At 49.9% G+C, this 25,980-nt stretch overlaps 1 protein-coding gene across 7 annotated transcripts in view; it reads left to right on the top strand.

Moving 5' to 3' along the window:
* Window positions 1–23,448, top strand: part of WDR93 (WD repeat domain 93) — a 52,428-nt gene extending 28,980 nt beyond the window's left edge. For 4 of the 7 annotated variants that reach the window (XM_013997115.3, XM_084968613.1, XM_021098963.2 and 1 more), the window contains 9 exons: window positions 3,561–3,732; window positions 5,842–5,912; window positions 6,876–6,962; window positions 8,813–8,932; window positions 9,237–9,450; window positions 11,334–11,397; window positions 12,903–13,059; window positions 13,677–13,878; window positions 23,095–23,448. In XM_013997115.3, coding sequence (XP_013852569.3) covers window positions 3,561–3,732; window positions 5,842–5,912; window positions 6,876–6,962; window positions 8,813–8,932; window positions 9,237–9,450; window positions 11,334–11,397; window positions 12,903–13,059; window positions 13,677–13,878; window positions 23,095–23,194 — 1,187 coding nt within the window. In that variant the 3' untranslated portion in view covers window positions 23,195–23,448. The remainder of the gene's footprint in view (window positions 1–3,560; window positions 3,733–5,841; window positions 5,913–6,875; window positions 6,963–8,812; window positions 8,933–9,236; window positions 9,451–11,333; window positions 11,398–12,902; window positions 13,060–13,676; window positions 13,879–23,094) is intronic. The other 3 variants (XM_084968611.1, XM_084968610.1, XM_084968609.1) reach the window with 2 other exon arrangements.
* Window positions 23,449–25,980: the final 2,532 nt, after the last annotated feature.

Below are 25,980 nucleotides of genomic sequence, written 5' to 3' on the forward strand. Positions count from 1 at the left end.
GACTGTGAAAACATAGAGGAAGGAGTAACTAATCCGCCCAGGGAATAGGCAGAGGCTTTATCAGAAGAAGGGTCATTTGGGAAGGTTTTGAAGCATAAGTGGGAGTCAGTCTAGAGGAGCAGAGAAGAGGTCCATTGTAGACAGCGGATGTAGAGTCTATCCTCCAATATTCACACATGACCTCAAAGATATGTCCGCAAGAATATTCACTGTGGTGTTTTTATAGAGGCAATAGATTGGTTGGATGAATCTGGTACCCTCTTACAAAGGAATACTTTGCAAATATTAAAAACAAAGAGAAATGCAAAAGCCCAAGAATAGCCAATTCACTTTTACAAAGAACCTGGTGATATGATTTTCTCCATCAAGATCTATTATAAAGCCTCAGTAATTAAGACAAGGTAGAAAAAGAGATGAGTGAATAATAGATGGAAATATATATAAAATATATATAGAGAAGGAGTTCCCATTGTGGCTCAGTGGTAATGAACCCAACTAGTATCCATGAGGATGTGGGTTCAATCCCTGGTCTCACTTAGTGGGTTAAGGATCTGGCGTTGCTGGGAGCTGTGGTTGTAGGTCGCAGATGCAGCTTGGATCCCGCATTGCTGTGGCTATGGTGTAGGCCAGCAACTATAGTTCCAATTCAACTCCTAGCCTGGGAACTACTGTGCTGTGGGTGCAGCCTTAGAAAGAGACAGAGATTGGTGTTCTCTTATGGTGCAGCAGGTTAAGGATTTGGCATATTCATTGTAGTGGCTTGGTTTGACACTGTGGCGTGGGTTTGCTTCCTGGCCCAGGAGCTTCCACATGTCACAGGCATGGCAAGAAAAGAAAAGAAAAGGAAAGAAAAGAGATTGATCATACCAAGTTAGGATATGGAATTACCAGACCTCCCATACATTGCGCTTAGCAATGAAAATCAGTACAACTACCATGGAAAATGTTTTAATATTATCTAGTAATGCTGAAGATAATTTATATCCTATGACCCAGCATTTACACTCCTAGGTAGGGTGACCAAGCATATCAGTTTGCCTGGTATTAAGGGGGTTTCCTGGGATGTGGGACTTGTGGTGCTGAAACCAGGAACTCCTGAGCCAGCCAGGATAAGTTGGTTACCCTACTTCTAGATATATACCTGATAGGCTTGTAAGTTAATGTGTATCAGGACACATGTACAGAAATGATAACAATGACAAGATTTCCAACAGTCCCAAATCATGAAACACCTGAAATACCCATCAATAAAAGAACAGATAAATAAATTGTAGTCACGCAATGGAATACTATACAGCAATGAAAAGGAACAAACGGCAGCTGTACCCAACAAAATGGAAAAATCTCAAAAATAACCTTAACGCAAAAGAGAACACATACAGAGTTAATACTGTGTGATCCACTATGTACAGTTCAAAATCAGGCAACATAAAGCTGTAGTGTTTATTTATTTATCTTTTTTTTAGGGCCACACCTATGACACATGGAAGTTCCCAGGCTAGGGGTCGAATTGGACTACCGCTGCCAGCCTACACCACAGCCACAGTAACGCCAGGTCCGAGCCTCATCTACAACCTACGCTACAGCTCACGGCAACGCTGGATTCTTAACCCACTAAGCAAGGCCAGGGATCAAACCTGCATCCTCATGGATACTAGTCAATTTCGTTGCAACTGAGCCACCATGGGAACTCCAAAGCTGTAGTATTTAGATGCATATTTAGGTAGCAAAAGTAAAGTGCATGTCATGAGGTAATTACATAAAATCCAAGCAAATGGCTGCTGCTCTTCAGGGGGCTATGACTGGAGGGGCCTTTGGCAAGCTTTTAGGGAGAGGTGACAATCTGTTTCTTGACCTCAGTAGAGACAGATGTCTGCTTTATAATTTATTGAGATCTAATTTTATGTTCTTTTCTGAATGTGTTCTATTTCGCAACAAGAAAAATGTTTAATAAACGAAAATAAGCAACAAACAGTGAAGAAGATCTTATAGCACTGAAATGAAGAGATCTCCAAGATATTTTGTTAGGTCACAATGCAAGGGGTTGAGTGTATGACAGCAATTCTCAAACTTCAGCTGGGTCAGACTTTCTTGGAGAACTTGTTAAAACCCAAATTGTGGGGCCCCACCCACAGTTTCTATTTCAGGAGGTCTGGAGTGGAGCCTGAGGACCTGCAATTCTAACCCTGTCGGATCCCTGCTGATCTGGGACCACATTTTGAGAACTGCTAGTTGATATCTGTTATCATTTGTTTATAAAATAAGTAAAAATGTATATGTAATACATACAATGATATAATACATATAAAACTATATATTATACAATATAATAATATGCTACCATCTCTTTATAGAAAGGGGTCTCCTTCTAGAAAGTTATGCAAGAAAACTGATAACAATGGTTGCCTCTGGGGAAGGGGACTAGGGTTCTGTGAGACCTTTTGGGCAACTCGAGGAACTGGGGTATCCTCCAAAGAGAGCATAATTCTGAACTTCCCATTGTGTTGCAGCAGAAACAAATCTGATTAGTGTCCTTGAGGATGCAGGATTGATCCCTGGCTTCGTTCAGTGGGTTAAGGATCCTGCACTGCTCTGGCTGTGGCATAGGCCGGCAGCTGGAGCTATAGTTCGACCCCTAACCTGGGAACTTCCATATGCCACAGGTGTGGCCCTAAAACGGGGGTAAAAAAAGAGAACAAAGTTCTGAAAGTTGGGGTGTGAACCCAGAAAATAAACCACCTAGTTTTACTGTGGATTTAGGAGCAGATGAAAAAGAAGAAAATGAAAGGTTACTGGGAAGGAGAGTCACAAGGAAGGTGACTGGCAGAGAAGGGAGATTTTTTTAAAGGAAGGTAGGTGGATAAATGTAAGCACAGGAAGAGCTGGGACTGTCTAATGTGGGTCCTCAGCAGCAGCTGAACAATGAGGGTAATTGACAGGTTTGCAGGCTTGCTGCACTGGGGAGACAGCAACAGTGATCTAAAGTCTCTAGTGACATAGTTGGAGTTCTCATCATGGCGCAGTGGGAATAAATCCGATTAGGAACCATGAGGTTGTGGGTTTGATCCCTGGCCTCACTCAGTAGGTTAAGGATCCAACGTTGCCGTGAGCTGTGGTGCAGGCCGCAGATGTGGCTCGGATCTGATGTTGCTGTGGCTGTGGTGTAGCTCCGATTCGACCCCTAGCCTGGGAACCTCCATATGCTTGCTGCAGGTGCAGCTGTAAAAAAAAAAAAGAAAGAAAGAAAGAAAGAAAAAAATTTTTTAAATTAAAAAAAAAAGTCTCACACTTCCTTGGCCTTTGGAGATTCTGTAGTCTGGAAACGGAGTGCTGGCGGTTTGGAGACGGAGAAGCGGGAGGAGCGAGAGCAGTGGCCCTTTGCTTCTGCTCCATGAGCTGGTGGGGCGGGAGGCTAGGAGAAGACTGAACGGCTGGGCAAAGCGAGAGCAGATCTCTGAGTGTGAGGGATCCTGCAGGAAAGTGTGAAGCGTGGGGATGAGGGGAAACCAGGAAGGAGGCAGTCCGGTGGTTTGAACAATGCTGGAATGTCTTCAACCTAGGTACTGCATTTAAAACTCCCCTGGAGGTCTTTGCCAAGATAGAGGACTGCTGCGGGCTGGGCTCCGGGCAGAATCACTTCATCAAGGAGAGTCAGTGGGATCAGCAGGCATCGATCTTCAAGGCCACGTACCAGAAGTACCTGGATGGGGAGAGGGAGGAGGAGCCGCTCAGGTGAGCCAGGGGGTGGGGGTGGGGTTGGCACCCAGCGAGAGCACCTCCATCCTCAGAGCTCCTCTTCTCTGGGCCTCTGTGGAAATCAGCCCAAAGACCTGAGCTGATCTAGGTCTCAAAGCACTTGATGGTTTGGGGAACCTTTCTGAGAACTTCAGAAAAATCTTTTGAAAAGTTGTCTGTTAAATAAAGTTAGAACAGAGGCTGATAGTATGGATTTCAAAGAAGGACTAGAGATCTACGGAGATGGGATGTAGAGTTTATTTTACAATTTTATGTATGATAGCATCTCCTTAAAAAATTTTTGTATTCCTGGAGTTCCCATCATAACTCAGTGGTTAACGAACCTGACTAGTATCCATGAGGACACAGTTTCCGATCCTTGGTGTCCATCAGTGGGTTAAGGACCTGGCATTGCCATGAACCATGAGCTGTGGTGTAGGTCGCAGACATGGCTCAGATCTGGTGTTGCTGCGGCTGTGGCGTAGGCTGGTGGCTACAGCTCCAATTCCACTCCTAGCCTGGGAACCTCATATGCCGTGAGTGTGGCCCTAAAAAAAAAAAAAAAATTGTTTTCCTAATTATCTAGACAACAGAAGATCCTAAAGATAGGAAAAAATGTCACCACTATTAACATTTTCTCCATTTCCATCAAGTCTTTCTAAATGCAGTACATGAATGTGTAATTATTAAAATACGTTACTTTCTAATCTCGGTCAACAGGTTGGCCTCACTCACCCCGTGTTCTGAGTGTTAAAAACTGAGCCCAAGGCTGTGGGATGGAAATCCTGTGAAATCAGATTGTTATGATCATTATACAACTACAGATGTGATAAATTCATTTGAGCAATTTAAAAAATAATAAATAAATAAATAAAAATCGAGCCCAAGTCCTTAAAATACCTGGCGGAGCCAGTTGAGGAGCTAACTCTCCTCACAGCTACTGTGGGTCTCAGGAATGTTCTTGCTTCACATGGGAAGTGAAACCTCTCATCTTGCCATTAAGTGGACCTTGAATTTTCTCACTTCAGGACGCAAAGTCCCAGGGCTAAGCCCTAACAGCAGCTACCAAGGCCGGAACTGGAACCCATTAAGGTTCAATGCTGTGCTGCCTAAGGAGGTAGTTAGGAATCTTGCAGGCCAGTTGCTAAACCTCTAGTAACTATCTACAGTGCGAGTATTTATACCACAAAAAGCTACAAACACTATAAATCAAATCAGGGTTTTTGTTTTGTTTTACTCTGGTTTTTTCTTTTTAGGGCCACACCCATGGTATATGGAGGTTCTCAGGCTAGGGGTCCAATCGGAGCTGTGGCCACCAGCCTACACCACAGCCACAGCAAGGCAGGATCAGAGCTGCATCTGCGACCTATACCACAGCTCACAGCAATGCATGTCCCCAACCCACTGAGCGAGGCCAGGGATTGAACCTGCACCCTCATGTTTATTAGCTGGATTCGTTTCTGCTGTGCCATAACAGGAACTCCTGGTTGTTTTTGGGTTTTTTTGTTTTTTGTTTTTGTCTTTCTGTCTTTTTAGGGGCACACCTGTGGCACATGGAGGTTCCCAGGCTAGGGGTCTAATGGGAGTGTAGCTGCCAGCCTACGCCAGAGCCACAGCAACGTGGGATCTGAGCCGCTTCTGCGACCTACACCACAGCTCATGGCAATGCCAGATCCTTGACCAGTGAGGCCAGGGATCAAACCTGCGACCTCGTGGTTCCTAGTCGGATTCATTTCTGCTGCGCCACAGTGGAAACTCCTGTTTTTTTTTAAAGAGTGCCAACTTAGCAAACCACTGGGGGTATTGCTCCCAGGAAAGAAGCATTTATGCACCTCATCCAAAGTCTAGTCCTGAAGGACAGAGATGGCTCTGCCCCTGTTGTGTGCTGTCCCCAGCCTGAAAGGAACTCCTGCCTCTCTTCCTCACCAGCTTCCAAGGTCTGCACCCCCCAGAGTCAGCATAGGATGTGCTTTGCCTCATGGCTCTGGGTGCCTGGGAAGGTCCATCCTAACGACCCATATCTGGTCTTAGCACCAAGACCCTGCCAGCATCTCCTCTTGCCAAGCAGTCTGCCATGGCTCTGATCAGTGTCTCTTTCTTTCCCAGTATGGCCACATTCCACTTCCTCTTTCCTAGCTGCCTAATTGCAATGCCAGCAGAAGTCAAGAATCCCCCAGGTAAGTGAAGGTGAAGCAGGTGGTTGTCCTGGGCAAGTGGTCACCTTGGGGGAATCCTCAGCAGGCTCCTAGCGAAGCTCTGCCCCACACACACTGACTGCTGGCAGGAAATGAGGTGGACAGTGGGTTCCCAGCTGTAGCTTAACTGTGTCTGCTTGGTGCTCTGGTCCCCGAGCTCTGATTCCCTGATAAGGGAGACTGGTGCTGTCTTCTGGGAGTGACCTGCCTCGGAGGATGGTAAGCTCACATCCCACTGGCTGCTTCTGGATAGGGATTCCTTTTGTATGAAATGTTATTTATGGAGTTCCCATTGTGGCTCAGTGGTTAACGAATCCGACTAGGAACCATGAGGTTGCGGGTTCGATCCCTGCCCTTGCTCAGTGGGTTAAGGATCCGGTGTTGCTGTGAGCTGTGGTGTAGGTTGCAGATGCGGCTCGGATCCCGCGTTGCTGTGGCTCTGGTGTAGGCCGGTGGCTATGGTAGCCATGGGAGCGGCCCAAGAAATGGCAAAAAGACAAAAAAAAAAAAAAATGTTATTTAAAACCCTGACAGGAGTCCCCACTGTGGTGCAATGGGATCAGTGGTGTCCTGGGAGCACTGGGACCAAGGTTTGATCACAGTGGGTTAAAGATCTGGCATTGCTGCAGCTGTGGCTTAAGTCACAGCTTTGGCTCAGATCTGATTCCTGGCCCGGGAGCTCCATATGCCTCCGGGCAGCCATAAAAGAGAAGAAAATAAAAGAAATAAAACCCTGACAGCCAAGTGGACGTGAATCATCTAGAAGATGTGAAAGCAGGGAGTTGGGTCTAGAAACAGCCCTCCTGGAAGCTCACCCTTTTGATGGGTGCTGCCCCCTTAGAAGGAACTATTGCAAGCTGCCTTCCTCTTGAGCAAACCCCTTCACACAAACCAAGGGCCACCCAGTCTGCTTACATGATGCCCCTTTGCTCTCATCTTTCCCAGGGGTGGCCTGTGTCCTTGGTGTGCACTGGACTGGAAGTCACAACTTCTTCCTCTATTCACTTAACCGAACGCTCAAGGATAAATTTGGTACTTTACTGTGGAGACCGGGGTAGCCTAAGCTCAGGACTCTCAGAACATGTCCTTCTTCAGCTTAGCTGAGAGCAGGTGACTGACACAGCAACGTGGCTTTAGGGGACCACAGCTGTAGTGGCTGAAGTGTGACCCCAAGCCTGTCTCTGAACTGTCATGTTTCTTAAAGATGACAGGGGAGTTCCCATTGTAGTTCAGCAGATTAAGGACCCAGCATTGTCTCTGAGAGGAGATGTGTTCAATCCCTGGCCTCGCTCAGTGGGTCAAGGATCCAGTGTTGCCTTGAGCTGTGGTGTAGGTCACAGACGTGGCTCGGATCTGGCATTGCTGTGGCTGTGCTGTAGGCCAGCAGCTGTAGCTCCAGTTCCACCCCTAGCTCAGGAACTTCCATATCCCGTGGGTGCAACCCTAAAAAAGCAAAATACAAAAAATAGATGACAGGGTCATAGGGACAAAGAGCCATCAGGCCCTAGGGCCCCTTAGGCAGCAAACATCAAAAGAAGGTGGGGCTGGCACAGGAAGGCCCGGCCCTGCACAGGGGTCAGCAGTGTGATCTCAGGCCAGTCCCTTTAGCTCCCAACCCGTTATCTCATCTGAAACAGAAAGCCACTCAATCACACCATCTTTACCTACTGCACACACATCTGTTGTGAATAACAAAGTCCAAAGAATTTCTGTGCATCAAAGCTCTTTGAAGTTGAAAGGCACTCGGGAAACATGGGTGGTGGTTGTTTGCTTTTTGCAAAGTCATGGAGACAGGTTACATAAGCAAGTTCACTTTGTGAGAATTCCTTGAGCTATACCCTTATGTTGTGCTTCAGAATTAGACTTCAGGAGTTCCCGTCGTGGCTCAGTGGTTAACGAACCCGACTAGGAACCATGAGGTTGTGGGTTTGATCCCTGGCCTTGATCAGTGGGTTAAGGATCCAGAGTTGCTGTGAGCTGTGGTATAGGTCTCAGACGTGGCTCAGATCCCGAGTGGCTGTGGCTGTGGTATAGGCCGGCAGCTGCAGCTCTGATTCAACCCTAGCCTAGAAACCTCCATGTGCTGTGGGTATGGCCCTAAAAAGCAAAAAAAAAAAAAAAAAAAAAAAAAAAAAAAAAAGAATTATACTTCAGAAGTAACATTTACAAACTCACGAAGGAAGAATTTCTTTCCTCCCATCCCTGTCTCAGGCAACCTGGATTCCTTTTTTTTTTTAATTATAGTTAATTTACAATGTTCTGTCAATTTCTGCTGTACAGCAAAGTGACACATATATATGTATGTATCTCGCATTATTCTCCATCATGTCCCATCACAAGTGACTAGATACAGTTCCTGTGCTATACAGCAGGATCTCACTGCTTATCCACTCCACACACACTAGTTTGCATCTATTAACCCCAAACTCCCAGTCCATCCTACTCTCTCCCACTCCTCCTCCCCCTTGGCAACCACAAGTCCATTCTAGGCAACCTTGATTCTAATCTCAGCTTCTGTACTGGTTGGCTAGGTGACCTTGGGCAAGTCACTAACTTCTCTGCCTCAGTCTCCTCATCTGTAAAATGAGGGTGCTAATAGGACTCATCTCATAGGATCCTCTGAGCATTAAATGACGCACAGACAGTGCTTAGCACTGTATTCAGCACCTAGTAAGTACTCACTCAGTGCTAGCTGTAGTATGATAGCAGTGTGTAACTTGTTATATTATCCTGAGGAAGGAGACAGCGTTGCACAGAGAGGCAGGAGATGGAGAGTCCAGACGGGCAGACAGTCTGGGTCTCAGGTTGTCCAGGTGGAGGTAAGGGGTGGGGGTGGGGGTGGGGGTGGGGGGCAGCCTGGTGAGTGGCGTCCTCCCCACTAGACCCCGAGAGTGTGTGGCCCTGTGCCGCGCCCATTGTGGTATCTCAGCTCAGCCACTGCTGCTCCTACCTGGTGCTGGCCTGCGAGGATGGTGTGCTCACGCTGTGGGACCTGGACGAAGGTGAGCCCCGCCCCTGCCTGGCAGCATGTCCCCCTGCCACACCTGGACAGCCCAGGGTCAGCTATAGTGAGTCCCTGCCTGGGTTGGAGCTTCCTTCCTTCTGCTCTGGTGCAGACTCTGTCCCCCCTCCATGGGTCTGGGTACCCCATACACTCTGGAGGGAGCTCCCCTCCCCCTTGGCCACTGGGGCTTCCTGCTGTCCCTCCAGGGGGGAGGGGGTCGAGGCTGCTGCTGGTCACAGACCCAGCACCCCTGGCCGTGCCCCTCCACCCCCTTCCTGACCTGCCTGTGTGATGACCTTCAGGACTCTCTCTTGGAGTCATCGCTCTTCCTGAAAAATGTATCTGCCAAAGCGTTCACTTCCTGAAATACTTCTTGGTGCACAAGGGACGGAACATGTATCCTGAGGGTCCCGTGAAATCCCGAGTGAAATGTGTGGTTCTGTGCACAGATGCTTCTCTCCATCTGGTGGCAGCCTCAGGGACTCAAGGACCCACCCTCAGCTTGCTGGTGGAGAGGTTGGTGGCTTGAGGGCATGTGGGGGGGTGGGAAGGGGAAATGATGCTATCTAAGAGTCAAAAGTGACCGTCTCTCAGACCAGAGTCCACTTTCCCTCTAGTCAGCACTTTCCTAGTGAGCCTCTCAAGATCACCATCTTTTACATGTGGCTACATGTATAAAAGTTTTCTAACAAAATGTATGATGGCACAAATGACATCTTTCATATCACACATGGCCCACAGAAGGTCATTTCTGCCCAAATAGGGCTGTATCAGTTTCTCCAAGGGTCTCTTTCTCTGTCTTTTATTTTATTTTATTTTATTTTGTCTTTTTGCCTTTTCTAGGGCTGCTCCCGTGGCACATGGAGGTTCCCAGGCCAGGGGTCCAATCAGAGCCGGCCTAAGCCATAGCCACAGCAATGCAGGATCCGAGCCAGGTCTGCAACCTACACCACAGCTCATGGTAACACCGGATCCTTAACCCACTGAGTGAGGACAGGGATCAAACCCACAACCTCATGGTTCCTAGTCGGATTCATTAACCACTGCGCCACGGCCGGAACTCCTCTCTCTCTCTTTTTTTTTTTTTTTTTGTCTTTTTGCCTTTTCTAGGGCCACTCCTTTAGCATGCGGAGGTTCCCAGGCCAGGGGTCCAATCAGAGCTGTAGGCACCAGCCTACGCCAGAGCCACAGCAATGCAGGATCCGAGCCGTGTCTGCAACCTACACCACAGCTCACAGCAACACCGGATCCTTAACCCACTGAGCAAGGGCAGGGATCAAACCCGCAACCTCATGGTTCCTAGTCGGATTCATTAACCACTGCGCCACGATGGGAACTCCCAGGAACTCCTCTCTCTGTCTTTTAAATTGTGAAATAGTCCATGCATGCAAATGATCTATGCATCACATATGGGGGGTGTATTCAGCCAGATTGAGAGAGAGACTCCCCTGTACTCGTCACTGAGCTTAAGAACTAGATCATCCCCAGTTCAGCTCAGGCTCTGTGTGTGCTCCTCCCTGATCACGTCCTTCTCGCACCTCCTCAAGAAGTAGGAGCAAACCACCGCACAAGGTAATGGCTTAAGAAAACGTCACCGCTTAGCCTCTGATGCGGTAGGTCGGCGATTTGGGTGGGGTTCAGTTGGGGGAATCCCTCCCCTGGTCTCGCCTTGGCTCTCACAGGTGTCCCTGGCCAGCTGGTGACTCGGCCAGGGGCTCGATGACTAAGCAGCCTCACTCACATACCAGGCAGTTGGCCCTGCTGGCCAGGCCCCCTCCTCGTGGCCTCTCCTGAAGGCTGTTTCAGGCTCCGTCACCTGATCGCCTAAGGGCTCCCAGCCGCCAGCGAGGGCGTCTTGATTCAAATGCTTTCCAAGTCTCTGTTTGTGTTACATTGGACAAAGTGCGTCACCTGGCCATGCCCGCATTCAATCATGGAAAAAAACGATTCCACCTTTGTTTTTTTCCCTTTTCTTTTTACGGCCGTATGCAGCATACGGAAGTTCCTGGGCTAGGGGTCAAATGGGAGATGTAGCCGCTGGCCTGCACCACAGCCACAGCAATGCAGGATCTGAGCCCCGTCTGTGACCTACATCACAGTTCCCTGCAATGCCAGATCCTTAACCTACTGAGCGAGGCCGGGGATCAAACCTGCATCCTCATGGATACTAGTTTGATTCATTTCCGCTGAGCCACGATGGGAACTCCTAGAACACAATTACTTAAGCATCCTCCTACCAATGGATATTTAGGTTGTTCCCAGTTCTCGCTACTCTGAGCTGTCTCTGACATATCTCCTGATGCTCATAGACAAGAATTTCTCCAGGACACATGCCTAGGAGAAGATAGCAAAACTTGAAACCTCTTCAAGTCTGGCTGTCTGTGTCTTGTTTCCCATAGGCCTGTGAAGCACCTGGATGAAGCCATCTGTGCAGTGGCCCCGGTTCAAGCCTTCCCTGGCATGGTAGGTTCCTCAGGCCTCTCATTCCTCTTCAGAAAATGTGCTCATTATTCCTTCCAAAAATATCTACCAAAGGCCTATCATGTGCTGAGCACCAGACTGGCTCCGGGTCACAGAGACCCGGGGGCAAAAGCACCTGCCCTCATGGAGCTCAGTTCCTTTGGGAAGGCAGGCGAGTCCCCAAGCAGCTGCCCTGGAACCTGAGAGAGGCCGTGATACATGCTTTGCAGGAAGTATCAGAGAGATGGGCCTCCTCCCTCAGCCTGCTGAAGGTGGTGGGGGCGGAGAGGATGCTTTGGAGGAAGGATGGGCAGCTGAGCTGAGCCCCGGGAGCTAAGAGGGCAGAACCACAGGGGCGAGAGAACTGCGCATCCCAGCACAGCAGCAAGTTCAAGAAGCTGCGGGATCAGACTTCCGTGGGGTGTGGAGAGGGTGGAGGATAGGGATGGGGGCAGGGGGCCCTTGTCTGCAATGGCGCCTGAAGCTTAGAGGGGATTTAGAGCCGGGGTTGGCGGGGGTGGGGGGGCGCAGGGGGCAGCGTGTTCAGAGCAGGATGGAGGATGGCAAGGTGTTAGTGAGGAGACAGACCCCACAGCTCTGGGCTGAAGCTGATCCTAGCTTGTGCTGCTGATTCTCTGATCCTTCAGGGCCCCACTGGGAAAGTCTGAGGATGCCCAGTGTGGCCTGCCCGGGAGGACGGGCTCGTGGAACCTCCAGAGGAGGCTCTGAGAGAGCCCAGGGCTAAAAGCGTAGATTCGGTGTTCAGTGGCCATGGGTACCAGCACAGCTAGTCAGAGAGGAAGTGAGTGGAGAATAAGTTTGCTGGGGGGACCACCATCCCTTACAGGACCGGGGAAACAGCTCACGAAGTGACTGGCAGGGACACCCCAGGGAAACCAGGAGGGGGCTCCTGGCAGCTCAGGGAAGAGGTTTTGGGAGACGGGAGCACAGGGTCCTGTGATGAAGAGAAGCCAGGTACATTGTGGAGACAAGTGTCTGTGGCAAGGGCGATGGAAGGTGAACAGGGGTGGTGGGGTGCGGGTGAGGGAGGGGAGACGAGGGGCTTTGTACAGACTGTAGTGGGTTTAGGATGTTCAGCTTCAGAAAGGAAAGAGCCCTGGCAGGAGAGAGGCCCCAACTGTATCTTGGGTGAGGAGGCGCCCCAGGACTGGACAGTCCCTGGCAAGGTGGGAGGAGAAGGTGTCTGCACAGAAACACAGCTGGATCCTGGCCCCGGAGCGAGGAGCGGGGGGAGGGTGGGGAGCAGCCAGAGCAGCAGGGCCAGGCCAGGAAGGACACAGCGCCTGGGGAGCGCCGCTGCTGGTGGTGGCTCCCAGGGAGAAAGCACACACTTCAGCCCTCATCCCCTGAACAGCTCTGGCTGGACGCAGAGGCTGGGTGCCCAACAGTGACTACATGCTGTTTTTCATTTCTAGCTCCTTTTCTGATTTCACACCCAGGAGAGTGACGGGGGACAAGTCCCCACTCACTGTCTCTTTGCTTCCCAGGTGCTGGTCTTTTCCAGCAATGGCTCCGTGCAACTCATGGATGTGGCCAAGCCCCAGACCGTCTGCGCCTTTGCTCCTCCCAGGTCCTACCTGCTGGCAATCCCCTGGAAGCCAGTGTTTGTCGTGTCTTTACACCACCCGTGTTTCCTGCTCCGAGGTACAGGACCATGAGGGCTGCTGCCCAGACCTGTGGCCTGCTCACCATTTCTGTGACTTTCTCTCTTTTTTTTAAGTGCTGCACCTGTGGCATATGGAGGTTCCCAGGCTAGAGGTCAGATTGGAGCTACAGCTGCTGGTCTACACCACAGCAACAGCAACTCGGGATCCAAGCCACATCTGGAACCTACACCACAGCTCACGGCAACGCCGGATCCTTAACCCACTGAGCTAGGCCAGGGATCCAGCCTGCATCCTCATGGATACTAGTCAGGTTCATTGCAGCTGAGCCACAATGGGGATTTCATTTCTGGGATTTTCTTAGTCCTCTCACAAAGCATATGGCGACCTCCCAGGCTCCATTCCTCGTCCCCTCCCTCCCCGACAGGCCAGAAGGACACCACTGCTGGGTCCTCACGTGGAGCTTAGGTACAATGCCAGGCAAGGCCCCCACTCTGGACCCCTGCTGCTCCAGATCACGTGAGCCACACACACACCCCAGCTCCACTCCCGTGACTCAGGTCTCGGAAGCAGAGAACAGCCCCCTCGTGCCCACTGGACTACAAGGCCTACGGAGAACGTAACCACTTAGAGAACACGGTTTTCCTATGTTCTCAGGGGACCATCCAGACGAAATTGGATCTGCCAGCAAAGCCGACGATATTCCAACTTCTGTTTTCTACTTTAATTTCGAGGCCTACCCACTCCTGGAAAACATCTCAAGAAATTGCACCATTTCTCAGACTGACATGTTGGATGATATGGCCTTCCCCCAGGCATTGCCCTTGGAGAAAAGATGTGAGATTTTCTTCCAGAAAAGGTAGCGTTCTGGGTCTCTGTCCCCTCCCTGCACCCGGGGTTGTATCCCAATTAAGCAAGAGTGGTTTGCTTGATGGTAAAATCATTTTGGCGTTATAAGCCCATTCAGATTGTAGAAAAGGAGGAACGCATTCAGGCTGGTAAAAAAGAAGGGCTTCAGGTTGGTGTTTTCTTTCTGTCAAGACTCTTTGCCTTTCTCAATTCTTTTTTTGTTTTTGGGGTATTTTCTTTCTTTGTTTTGTTTAGTTTTGCTTTTTAGGGCCACACCCATGGCATATGGAAGTTCCCAGGCTAGGGGTCGAATCAGAGCTACAGCTGCCAGCCTACACCACAGCCACACCAGATCCAAGCCACATCTGCAACCTACACCACAGCTCATGGCAACGCCAGACCCTTAACCCACTGAGTGAGGCCAGGGATCAAACTCGCAACCTCACGGTTCCTATATAGGGTTCGTTTCCACTGCACCATGATGAGATCTCCTCAATTCTTTTTTTTTTTTTAAGCATATTTGGATTATCAGACACAGACAGGGGTTGGCAAACTGCAGCCTGTGAGCCAAATTTGACCCACTGCCTGTTATTGTAAATAAAGTTCCACTAGAACACATCACACCCACTGGTTTATGTCTACTTATGTGGCTACAACAGCAGAGTTGAACAGCTGCAACAAAGACCCTGTGACCCCTAAAGCCTAAATCATTTACTATCTGGCCCTTCATTGAAAATGTTTGCCAGGGAGTTCCCATCGTGGTGCAGTGGTTAACGAATCTGACTAGGAACCACGAGGTTGCGGGTTCGATCCCTGGCTTTGTTCAGTGGGTTAGCGATACGGCGTTGCCGTGAGCTGTGGTGTAGGTTTCAGACGCGGCTTGGATCCTGCATTGCTGTGGCTCTGGTGTAGGCCAACAGCTACAGCTCCGATTCGACCCCTAGCCTGGGAACCTCCATATGCCGTGGGAGCAGCCCAAGAAATAGCAAAAAGACCAAAAAAAGAAAAAAGAAAAAGAAAATGTTTGCCAGCCCCTGGTCTAAGACTCCTTTCTTCTCTCCGTCATCCAGATAAATGGCTAAGTTATACATCTCTCTTGGCCCCCGAGTGCCCCAGGAACTCTGCTTGTGTTCCTTCCTGCTATGAAAACATCATTAGTGGTACTCAGTCCATTCTGGGGAAGCAGGTGTCTCTTCCAATCCATCCATGACAAGCTTCTGGGGTTTACAGATTCTTGTGGACGTTTTCTGCTGTGATCTGGCCCGTGTGTTTCGTGTGGAAGGGGGTCATCCAGGGAGCCCTGGACTCTTGCCCCCCTGCTGCTACAGAGTTGGGGGCCTTGGTGCCCCCCCCCCGCCCCCCGCCTTCCAGGGCCTCAATGTCCTTCTGCAACATGAGCTCCAAGATTCTGTGATCTCTCCAATCTCCATAACGTCCTTTCACGGCCACATTTCCCTTTCTTTCTAACTCTTTCCTTGAGGAAAGAAGCGGAGTGGCTGATGTACTTAGGTTTGCGTTCTAGGGCCACCACTTACACTAACTGGGAGGCCTTGGCTGTGTTACTTAACCGCTCAGAGCCTCCGTTTCCTCAGTCATTCAAAAAATATTTAGTCAGCACCTACAATGTGCCAGACTGTATCCTGGACATTTTTTAAAATTATAGATGATTTAAAATGTTGTGTCAATTTCTGCTGTACAGCAACGGACCCAGTCATAATATATATATATACATTCTTTTCCCCACATTATCCTCCATCATGTTCCACCACAAGTGACTAGATATAGTTCCCTGTGCTACACAGCAGGATCTCATTGCTTATCCATTCCAAAGGCAATAGTTTGCATCTATTAACCCCAAACTCCCAGGCCATCCCACTCCCTCCCTCTCCCCTTTGGCAACCACAAGGCTGTTCTCCAAGTCCATGAGTTTGTTTCTTTTCTGAGATAGATTCATGTGTGCCATCTATTAGATTCCAGATGTAAGCGCTATCATATGGTATTTGTCTTTCTCTTTCTGACTTACTTCACTTAGTATGAGAATCTCTAATTCCATCCATGTTGCTGCAAATGGCATTATTTTGTTCTTTTTTATGGCTAAGTAGTAGTTCATTGTGTATATATACCACATATTTCTAATCCAATCATCTGTCAGTAGACATTTGGGTTTTTTCCATGTCTTGGCTATTGTGAATAGTGCTGCAATGAACATGCAGGTGCATGTGTCTTTTTCAAGGAAAGTTTTGTCCAGATATATGCCCAGGAGTGGGATTGCTGGGTCATAGGTTAGTTCTATGTATAGTTTTCTAAGGTACCTCCATATTGTTCTCCATAGTGGTTGTACCAGCTTATATTCCCACCAGCAGTGCAGGAGGGTTCCCTTTCCTCCACACCCTCTCCAGCATTTGTTATTTGTAGAATGAATGATGGCCATTCTGACCGGTGTGAAATTGTATCCTGGGCATTTTGATGATCCCTCATTTCCTGGTTTGATAGGTATTCAGTGAGAAAAAGACATGTAAAGTGCTAGGCACAGGGTAGTCACTCAGTAAATGGTAGGTACAAAAATGGTGCCGAGTCCCCTTCAAGTTAGTTCAAGTTCATACCTGGGGAAATCATAAATATCACCACGAGGTGGCGCCACAGCCCTCCTCCGTGACTGCATTTACTGGCTGTATTGGGTTCCTTCCTGACTTGTGGTGGGTGCTTAGGGGACTTCCTGGGGGAAGCATGCCCACCCACCAGGAGGGGGATATGGCCCAAGGGTCTTGGGGAAGGAGGACAGTGAAGACAGGCTCAGTTCCCCTGATTAAAGATTTACCAAGAACGCATGGCTATTCCTGACGTGGAGGTTTCCTATGTTGGCTCATAAGGATTTGACTTGTTCTTAGGAGATGCAGCTGAAGAATTTAAGGGTGAAGTATGACGTTCACAACTTACTTGCAAGTAGTCCAAGAAACATTTGCAGGGAGAGACAGAGGGAAAGAGAAAATGTTAACAATGCTGAAACCCAGGAGAATATTTAGAGAGAGAGAATGAGGGAGGTGAGGTGTTCTCGTCATGGCACAGTGGAAATGAGTCCGACTAGGAACCACGAGGTTGCAGGTTCAATCCCTGGCCTCGCTCAGTGGGTTAAGGATCTGGTATTGCTGTGGCTGTGGCTTAGGCCAGAAGCTGTAGCTCTGATTAGACCCCTAGCCTGGGAACCTCCATTTGCTGTGGGTGTGGCCGTAAAAAGACAAAAAAAAAAAAAAAAAAAAAAAAAAAAAGGATGGGGGGAGATAAAGTGTTACCAACTGGTGAATCTGGGCAAAGGCTGATTGCACTACTTGCAATGTTTCTGTAAGTTTGAATTTTTTCCAAATAAAAGAGGGAGAGAGGTTATATTATTTACAGTATAATCCTGATTTGAAGTAAGAGAAAACTAGAAATAGGTACACTGCGAGTGACAATAGTTATATTTGGGTGATGAAGCATGTTTGATTTTTTTCTTTGTATTTTTCCTATTTGCAACTTTTCTACAAAAAATATGCATTATTTTGGACATTTATAATTTTTTTTTTTAAGTCAAGAGGATGAGGTTAGGTCACAGCTGTCTGGGGCTGTTCTCCCGGGTTGGAGGTCACAGCATGGAACTTGCCTAGGAAGGGGAACTCTCCCCACTTCACTGGAAGCCAACTGGCTGCCCTCCCGTGGGAACGGGCACCCACCAGCAGCTCCACCTCTGGGCAGCTCACCCCATTACTGGCCACCAAGGGCCCCAGACTCAACCCCTAACTGTCATTTCCCTCCCTCAGCCAGGCTGCAGGAGGAGGTCACCACTAGACACCTGCTGAAACCCACACACCCCTATTAGGTTGTTTCAAGTGTAGAACTGTGACCATAACAGTGATTCTTCACTGTATGAAAGGTATATATACACTTGTAGGAATTTGGAGAACAGAACAATACAAAAAAGAAAATTTAAGTAACCCACAGTACATCACCCCAAATTCCAGGACTGCCATCATCTGTTAGGTTTCCTTAAGGTTTCATCCTTGACATTTTTGCTAAGTTGAGATCATGCTCACTTTTAAAATCTGTTTGTTTTGGGTTTTTTTGTTTTTTTGTTTTTGTTTTGTCTTTTTAGGGCCACAGCCACGGCATATAGAAGTTCCCAGGATAGGGGTCAAATCAGAGCTACGCCTGCTGGCCTACACCACAGCCACAGCAATGGGGATCCGAGCTGCATCTGCAACCTGCACCACAGCTCACGGCAACCTGGATGCTTAACCCACTGAGCAAGGCCAGGGATCAAACCTGCGTCCTCATGGATTCTAGTCAGATTCATTTCTGTTGAGCCACAACAGGAACCCCTAAAATCTGGTTTTATGTCACTCCAGAATATAATTTAATGACTTTTTAAGAAAAACTTCCTTGTCAATACAGTTTTTAATGCCTATGTAATTTCCAGGGAAAGGGTGGCTATAATATAGTCCCAGCCCCCATGATTGGCTCTGCTCTCACAGGGAGGAGACAGCACCTTCTGCCCTGACCTCCTGAGGCCTCTGGAACCCCAGAGGCCCATCCTCCTCCACTGCCCCCTTTCCTGTCAGCACAGCTTGGCTCCCAGGTCCCAAGTTCCAGCCCCTCTCAGGGAAGCTCCCCCTCACCCCCACAGTGGTTGGATGGGGTGAAGCGACTGTCTCTCAAGGAACCTTCTGCAGGGAATAGGGCCCTAGTCAGCACGGCTGGCCAGGTGGGGCACAGGGATCAGAGGCAGGACAGGGACTGAACGAGCAGTGGGAGCTTGGGCAATAGAAAAGCCAGAAAAGCTCCCAGCAGAAGCCAGGAGGGGTCACACTGTGTGCTGGGGGCAGGCCCAGCGTGAAGGGACATTTACTTGGGTCTGATCACAGTATTCGCATGTCCGTCGTGACAACCCATTTTCTGAACTGGGTCCCAGAACTAAATTAGGAAACACTGGTTTCATTTTTATTTGTTTTTCTTTCTTATTTTTAGGCCACCCCTGAGGCATATGGAAGTTTCCAGGCTAGGGATCCAATTCGGCCTACACCACAGCCACAGCAATGCAAGATCTTAACCCACTGAATGGGGCAGGGATTGAACCTGCATCCACTAGTCAGGTTCTTAAGCCACTGAGCCACAACAGGAACTCCGGGAAACACTGATTTTAAAAAAGGCTTTTCCTGTTCTAGTTGCTCTGAGGTCTGCTCTCTGGGGCTTTCCCAAAGAGTACCCCCCCTCAATATTTTATGATGTTAAAAATACAGATGCTTTGAAAAAAAAAAAGTCCATGAACCCACAACCTAGATTCTGCCATTAACATTTTACTCTCATTGTTTATCACATATGATTTTTTTTTCTTATTTACTCTTTGTATATGAAACAGTTTCCACTGGCCCCAAAACTAGGTGAAACTTTAAGGCAACAGACTTATGTGGCAATAGATTCAGAATCGCAATAGTCTGTTCAAATTGTTTTCACAAAACCTACACTTGGGATTATAAATAGCTAGTATGAAACTGAGCCTGTCTTTAGGGCTTTGAAAGGAGGCCAGTTAGCACCAAATGTGCCCCCCTCAACCCCTCCCACAGGCCTGGCTTCAGCTCCCATCCAGCCCAGGGAGACATTTCCGTCTCCAGGACACCATTTCCGTCTGGTTCCACTCCCTGCTGTGGTGGCCGCCCAGCTGGGTCAGACTTTTTGATCATAAGACGGCAATTTCTGCACCCTAGGAAGCAGAAACGGAGTGCCTCTCTCTCTGCCTTCCTTTATGCCCTGTGTAGTACAAGGCCAAACAGGATCTAGGCTTTATCCCCCCATCTTTCCACCGGACGGTGGGCTTCTGGGTCAACCCGACAGCCCCAGGTCCACAGGGCACATGCCCCCTTGGCGAAGGGGTGAGCAGGTCCCTGGTGGACACGTGATGGTCTGGGCGAAGAGGAGGGTGAGGACCGACCAGGACTCTGACCGCTTTTCACTCTCCCTGGGAGGGAAACTGTGGGCCTTTCCTAACCTTCCTTTGCCCTTCTTGAGAAACAAAGGGATGAATTCCTAGAAAGTTACTTAGAGACTCAGGCGGTCAGGCTATTGGAATTCAAAGGCTTTGCACGAGGCTTTCCAGATGTTCCATCTCCTAAGCCACTTGGCGGATGGACAGCCCAGCTTTTGGGAAGATGTGCGCACACACCTTGCTTGGGAATAACTGACAGTGGTCCTATCTGCGGTGCCATCATGGGAAGGGAAACCCTTGCTTTGCTGATGGTGGAGGGAGGGTGTCTCAGCCTCCAAGGAGGACTTTCCCCAGGGGGCTTGTGACCGTCAGGGCACCCTCCGCCGGCCCTCAGGGTCCTGGGCACTGATGCTGGAGGGTGCCCCACCCAACTGCCACCTGCTCCCACCACCTCTGCCCCGGCCGTTGGTGATGACCTCGCCCCCCACCTCCCAGAACACGCCAGTCCCTTGGCTGCCCTCTCACCCAGGTCTCCTGCGCCACCTCCCACGCCCAAGCCCTGCCTGCCCCCTGATTCAGAGAAGGAGGCGCCCTGCTTGTACCCAAGGCTCATGGCTCCTCCTACATTGAGGTCTCCGGCCATCTCCTCCCCCAGGACACCAAGACCATCTCATCCAGCTGGATGGCACACTCTTCCCTCCATTGTCCTAATTCCCCTGGGCATGTGTCCCCGCCATATTCCCATGGGAGAAAACAAGGATGCCTTCCCAGTTCTGCAGCCAGCTTCTCTCTCCCCCACCCAGAGCCCGGCTCCCAGCAGTCACAGTCCACACCCCCCTCACCCTGTGTCTGCTTCTCCCATTTGCTCCCCAGTCCCCTGCAGACTCACTGTGGAAATCACGCTGGCACCACCCTCCCAGCCCAAGGTCCTCACGCAGTCATTTTTGTTTACCTTAAACTGCCTCAGGATAAATTCTTTTTTTTTTTTTTTTTTTTTTGTCTTTCTGTCCTTTTTAGGGCTGTACCTGCGGCATAGGGAGGTTCCCAGGCTAGGGGTTTAATCAGAGCTGTAGCCTATGGCCTACACCACAGCCACAGCAACACGGGATCCGAGCCGCGTCTGTGACCTACACCACAGCTCATGGCAACGCCGGATCCTTAACCCACTGAGTGAGGCCGGGGATCAAACCCGAAGCCTCATGGTTCCCAGTCAGATTCATTTCTGCTGTGCCACGACGGGAACTCCCTCAGGATGAATTCTTTGAGGCGGGCTTTCAGGGTCACAGGGTAGGCACATTTGCACTGGGACATTTGTGCCCGCTGGCATCCCAGAGACAAGAGGATCCACTCCACGACCTCGTCCCTTCCACGTATGGCCAGAAACGAGGGACAAAAATTGATAGTTCATTACTGATTTAATTTGGAGAAGTTCCCATCGTGGCGCAGCAGAAACGAATCCAACTAGGAACCATGAGGTTTCAGATGCGATCCCCAGCCTTGCTCAGTGGGTTGAGGATCCGGTGTTGCTGTGAGCTGTGGTGTAGCTCACAGACTAGGCTCAGATCCTGCGTTGCTGTGGCTGTGGTGTAGCTCCGATTGGACCCCTAGCCTGGGAACCTCCATATGCCATGGGTGTGGCCCTAAAAGGCAAACAAACAAAACTATTTTAATTTGGAAATAAGGAGGTAGAGCACCTTTTTTGTTATGTACATTCGATTGGCTGCCTCCTAGGTGGTCGCTCAGGGATCCCACACTGTACGGAGCCCTCCCCTCAACAATTTCACTTCCACTTTTTTTGGGGGGGGCCCTGCCCACACCATGCAGAAGTTCCAGGGCCAGGGATCAAACCCGTGCCAGAGCAGCGACCCAAACAGCTGCAGTGACGACGCACATCCACAAGAGAACGCCTCACTTCTACTTAGCAGCAGCATTATGACAATTAACCTTTACTGAGAGCCTACTGTGTGCCAGGCACTATGCTGAGTGCTTCCTGGGCATTATCTTGTTTCTGACTATGATTGTTATCATCCTCACTGTACAGCGAGGAAGTTGTAGCTGACAGAGGTCAGATCACCTGTCCAAGGTCACCTGTTTATATGCGAAGGAGCTAGGTTTGCTCACAAGCAGTGCTGGCCCAAGGCCTAAGCTTCTAAACCATTCACTTCCACCCGGCCCTGGCCCACCTGCACCCACGCACAGGCAAAGACGCCGCATTTGGGACTGGACACCCCAAGTGTCATCAACTGGGAAAGAGAAGGAGGCAGATCTGAGTGTTGCTCAGAAGCAACCGCTAGGTTATATTCTCAGTGCAAAAAGAGCTGTGTGTTGCATGCTCCCATTTAAGTTTAAAAAGAGAAAGACTATATGCGCATCTATGCTATGTGTGCATGAACAGCTTTCAAGGATTTACAAGGAGCAGTGAATTATAGTTGCTTTGGGAACAGAAAATAAGGACCTAAGATGGGAAGGGTTATTTGTAATTGTATACCCACTTGGATCCCTTGGTTTTTCTTTAAGCAAAGCATAGATTACTTTCTTAAGTTTAAAAAAATATATATTTTAATGCACTGAGTACCAGACGCATCTCCGTGTGGCTGTCCCACAGGCAGAGCCACCAAACCAACCCAAAGCTGCAGCCGTTGTTTTTCCCCTAAAAGTGTGCCTCCTCCCATTTAAGCTTTTTAACTTTGCTATCATCAGGCAGCCAAGGCAGAAACTTTGATCTTTCCACCAGGACCAGTCACGAATAGATGCTCAAGGAATGTTTGTTAACTCTAACCATTGAGAGTTCCCGCTGTGGCGCAATAGGATTGGTGGTGTCTTTGCAGCACCAGGTCGCAGATTCAGTCCTGGCCCTGGCACAGTGGGTTAAAGGATCTGGCACTGCTGCAGCTGTGGTGTAGGTCTGAACTGATCCCCTGGCCTGGGAACTCCATATGCTGCAGGGCAGCAGGGGGGCAGAAAAAAGGAACCATTGGCATTCTGATATATTGAACTTTGGTCCTGCAAATAGACTTTTAGTTTGTAAATTCCCCATGCCAGTTGCTAGTTTCGAATGCTAGGCCTATGGTTCCTTCAGGAAGGCTGATTCCAGTGCCTTCTGTGCACCAGGCCGAGCCCTGAGAACACTGACAGGAAGCAGATATGTCATTTGGAGACTTTCTCATGTCAGCCCAGGGTGGTCAGGGTCCTGCCCTGGGCCCTGGGAACTGGGAGGGGGCATGAACGTGGCACAAAGCAGGTTCCTCTTATCTCCAACTGTGTGGCCCCCAGGCTAAAGAAGCTGGCGAATAACAAGGTGAAAGAGCAGGAGCACTGGACCCGGCTCCGGAGGTATTCCTTGCTTCTCCAAAGAGAGAACCTCAAGAAGTGACTGCGCTTCTGTCCTCTGAAAAGGCTGGCAGCAGGCGGATCCTTGTGCTGGGACACCCTGAGGCCCAGAGACGTGGTCACAAAGGACTTCAGCTCAGGAGGCCAAAGGGCCCAGACTTGCAGTCTGACCTCTGCAGAGCCTGCAAAGGGACAGGCACAATCGGGAGGCCTTCAACCACTAAGCTGCTTGTCAGAGCCCTCGGGTGGGTAGATGTATCACCTAAATAAACAGTGACGATGTTTCCAGACTCCAAAGTTGCGATAGTGACCCTTCCTTTCTGCCCAGTCCAGACCCCAGCAATGACATCAGCCAGAGTCCCAGGGCTTGTGAGGGCCACTCACCTCATAGACCCAGGAGCCACTCTGCCCAAATGAGCAAGACACCCAGTCCACCCCAGCTCTCACATGGCCCCTCTTCTCCCCACCCACTTCTTCTCATAACCTTTTTTTTTTAAGGGCCGCAGGTGCAGCATATGGAAGTTCCCAGGCCAGGGGTTGAATCAGAACCACAGCTGCCAGCCTACACCACAGCCACAGCAATGCAGGATCTGAGCTGCATCTGTGACCTACACCACAGCTTGTGGAAACGCTGGATCCTTAACCTACTGAGCAAGGCCAGGGGTCCAACCCACACCCTCATGGTTACTAGTCAGGCTCATTACCACTGAGCCACAATGGGAACTCCTGCTGTCTCATAACTTTATGGAAACACTTTGCAAAGGCTGAGGCTCAGAGTAGTTGGGTGACTGCCTGAGGTCACACAGGTATGAAAGGCGGAGGAGGAGCAAGTGAGGAGGCAGGCAGGAACTGTGCCACTACTGCCTCTTGCTTGATGGCCTGGGAAGCCTAGAGGAAGCTGGGGGGCTTGGAGGCACAGGCCGGGGGCAGAGAGGTGCTTTTTCTTTTCTAGAAACTCCCCTTCCTAGGAAAACTGGGTGCAGGCTATGCCTGCCTCTCTGAGGACACCATGTGGTGTGTTTGAGAACTGCAGGTGGTTAACACATCCGAACCCTCCCCTGGATAAACAGCCCACCAAGGCCAGCGGCTGGCGGTGATTGTGGCTGCCGCTGGGTGGCGCCTCCTCCCCTGGGTCCCACATGCTCCTTGTGGCATGACACCTCCATCATGGCACTGATGCTGACTAGCTGAATGTCCCCTGGATGAAAGGGTCCCCAACTAAGACACTGCCCCTTGCCCTCCATACCAAGGGAATAAAAACACAGCAGCATAAATAACTTTTTGCAGCAATCCTTTTCCTCTACACAGTAGGCATGGTGGCAGCCCTCTCTGAGATGAGGAAAGAAGACTTAGGATGATGGTCTTGGCCTTACACGCTACCTAAATGTAACGGGGAACTAACATTTATGGGACTTCTGCCGTGGTTTGTGTATTTAACATGTTAAGCCTTAACCTTGTGAAATGTAGATATTATCTTTATTCCCACTTCACAGAGAGGGAAACCGGGGCTCAGGTTACATAGCTCAGAGCAGCCTGTACCAAATCCCGATGGACTTTTTCAACAGTGTCAGAAACCCAACTTTTGCTATTGCAACAAGAGGAATTGGTTGGCTCGTGCAATGTAAGAGTCCAGGTGTAATGCTTTCCATATGGCCAAACCCAGGTGTTGGATTACATCAGGAATCTCTCTGGTTTTTGTTTTTGTTTTTTTTTTTCTTTTTAGGGCCGCACCTGTGGCTTGTGGACATTCCCAGGCTAGGGGTCAAACTGGAGCTGCAGCTGCTGGTCTACACCACAGCCACAGCAACATGGGATCCAAGCTGTGTCTACAACCTACATCACAGCTCACCGCAACGCCAGATCCTTAACCCACTGAGCGAGGCCAGGGATCGAACCTGCAGCCTCATGGATACTAGTCAGGTTCGTTACCATTGAGCTATGATGGGAACTCCCACTTCTCAGTTTTGATTCTCTTTTCAGGTAGGCCCCCTGCTTGGGCAGCAACATGACCACCAACAGCACCCATAGTGAGTGTCCCTTACTCCACAGCTCCAGCAAAGTCCTGAGCCTGCTCCTCCCCGGCCTGCACGTGGTCACATCCCTGAACCACTCACCATGATGACTAGGCAGGGTTGTGAATGTGCCCATCCCTGGAGGCGCCTGGAAGTCATGGCCACTCAAACCAAGGAAGGGAGAGCTGTCTGGAGAAAAGAAAATGGCACACCACAAGGGTGCCAAGCAGGCCAAGGCAATGGAGGTGCCCTGTCCACTGTTCCAAAGTCATGTACTGCCAACACCAGGCCACCTCCTCATTTCCCAGTGTTTGTGGGGGGAAGGGAAGTGGAGACCGGGGACAGTCACAGGGAGCCTTATATACCAAGTCGTACAAGAGGGATGAAGGAGAAGGAATCAGGGTGGGGAAAGTGCCAGAAGATGGACAAAGAGAACTGGGACCCAGGGCTCTACCCCTGGGCTCAGTGGTCCCCAAAGAGATACCGGCCCCCTGGGAGAAAGGGACGCTGGGAAGCACCAAGAACCCTGGGTCATCTCAGGGAGTGTTGGGGCTAGGGAAGCTGGGTCCAGGGGGAGGCAAGGGCACGCCTGGGATGCAAAGTTCAGGAGGCATTGTGCAGCTGGGGGAAGTGGGCAGGGAGAGGTGGACAGAGTGGCCTCGGCCTCACCCCGGGATAAGAAGGGGCTTCACAGTGAAAGGGGCTTGTGCCACTTTGGCTCTCCAGGTAGGGGTGTCCCGGAATCCTAGGGCATCCATGTGCCTCTCTGGTTGACCTTGCATTTAGCAACCCTGGCCCTCCTCCAGGAGTCCCTCCC

The sequence above is a fragment of the Sus scrofa genome, chromosome 7, assembly GCF_054392235.1.
Source record: "Sus scrofa isolate SSC_HxYL_T2T_F1_AM1 chromosome 7, Sscrofa_HxYL_maternal_Yorkshire_Landrace_v2.0, whole genome shotgun sequence".
Lineage (NCBI taxonomy): Eukaryota > Metazoa > Chordata > Mammalia > Artiodactyla > Suidae > Sus > Sus scrofa.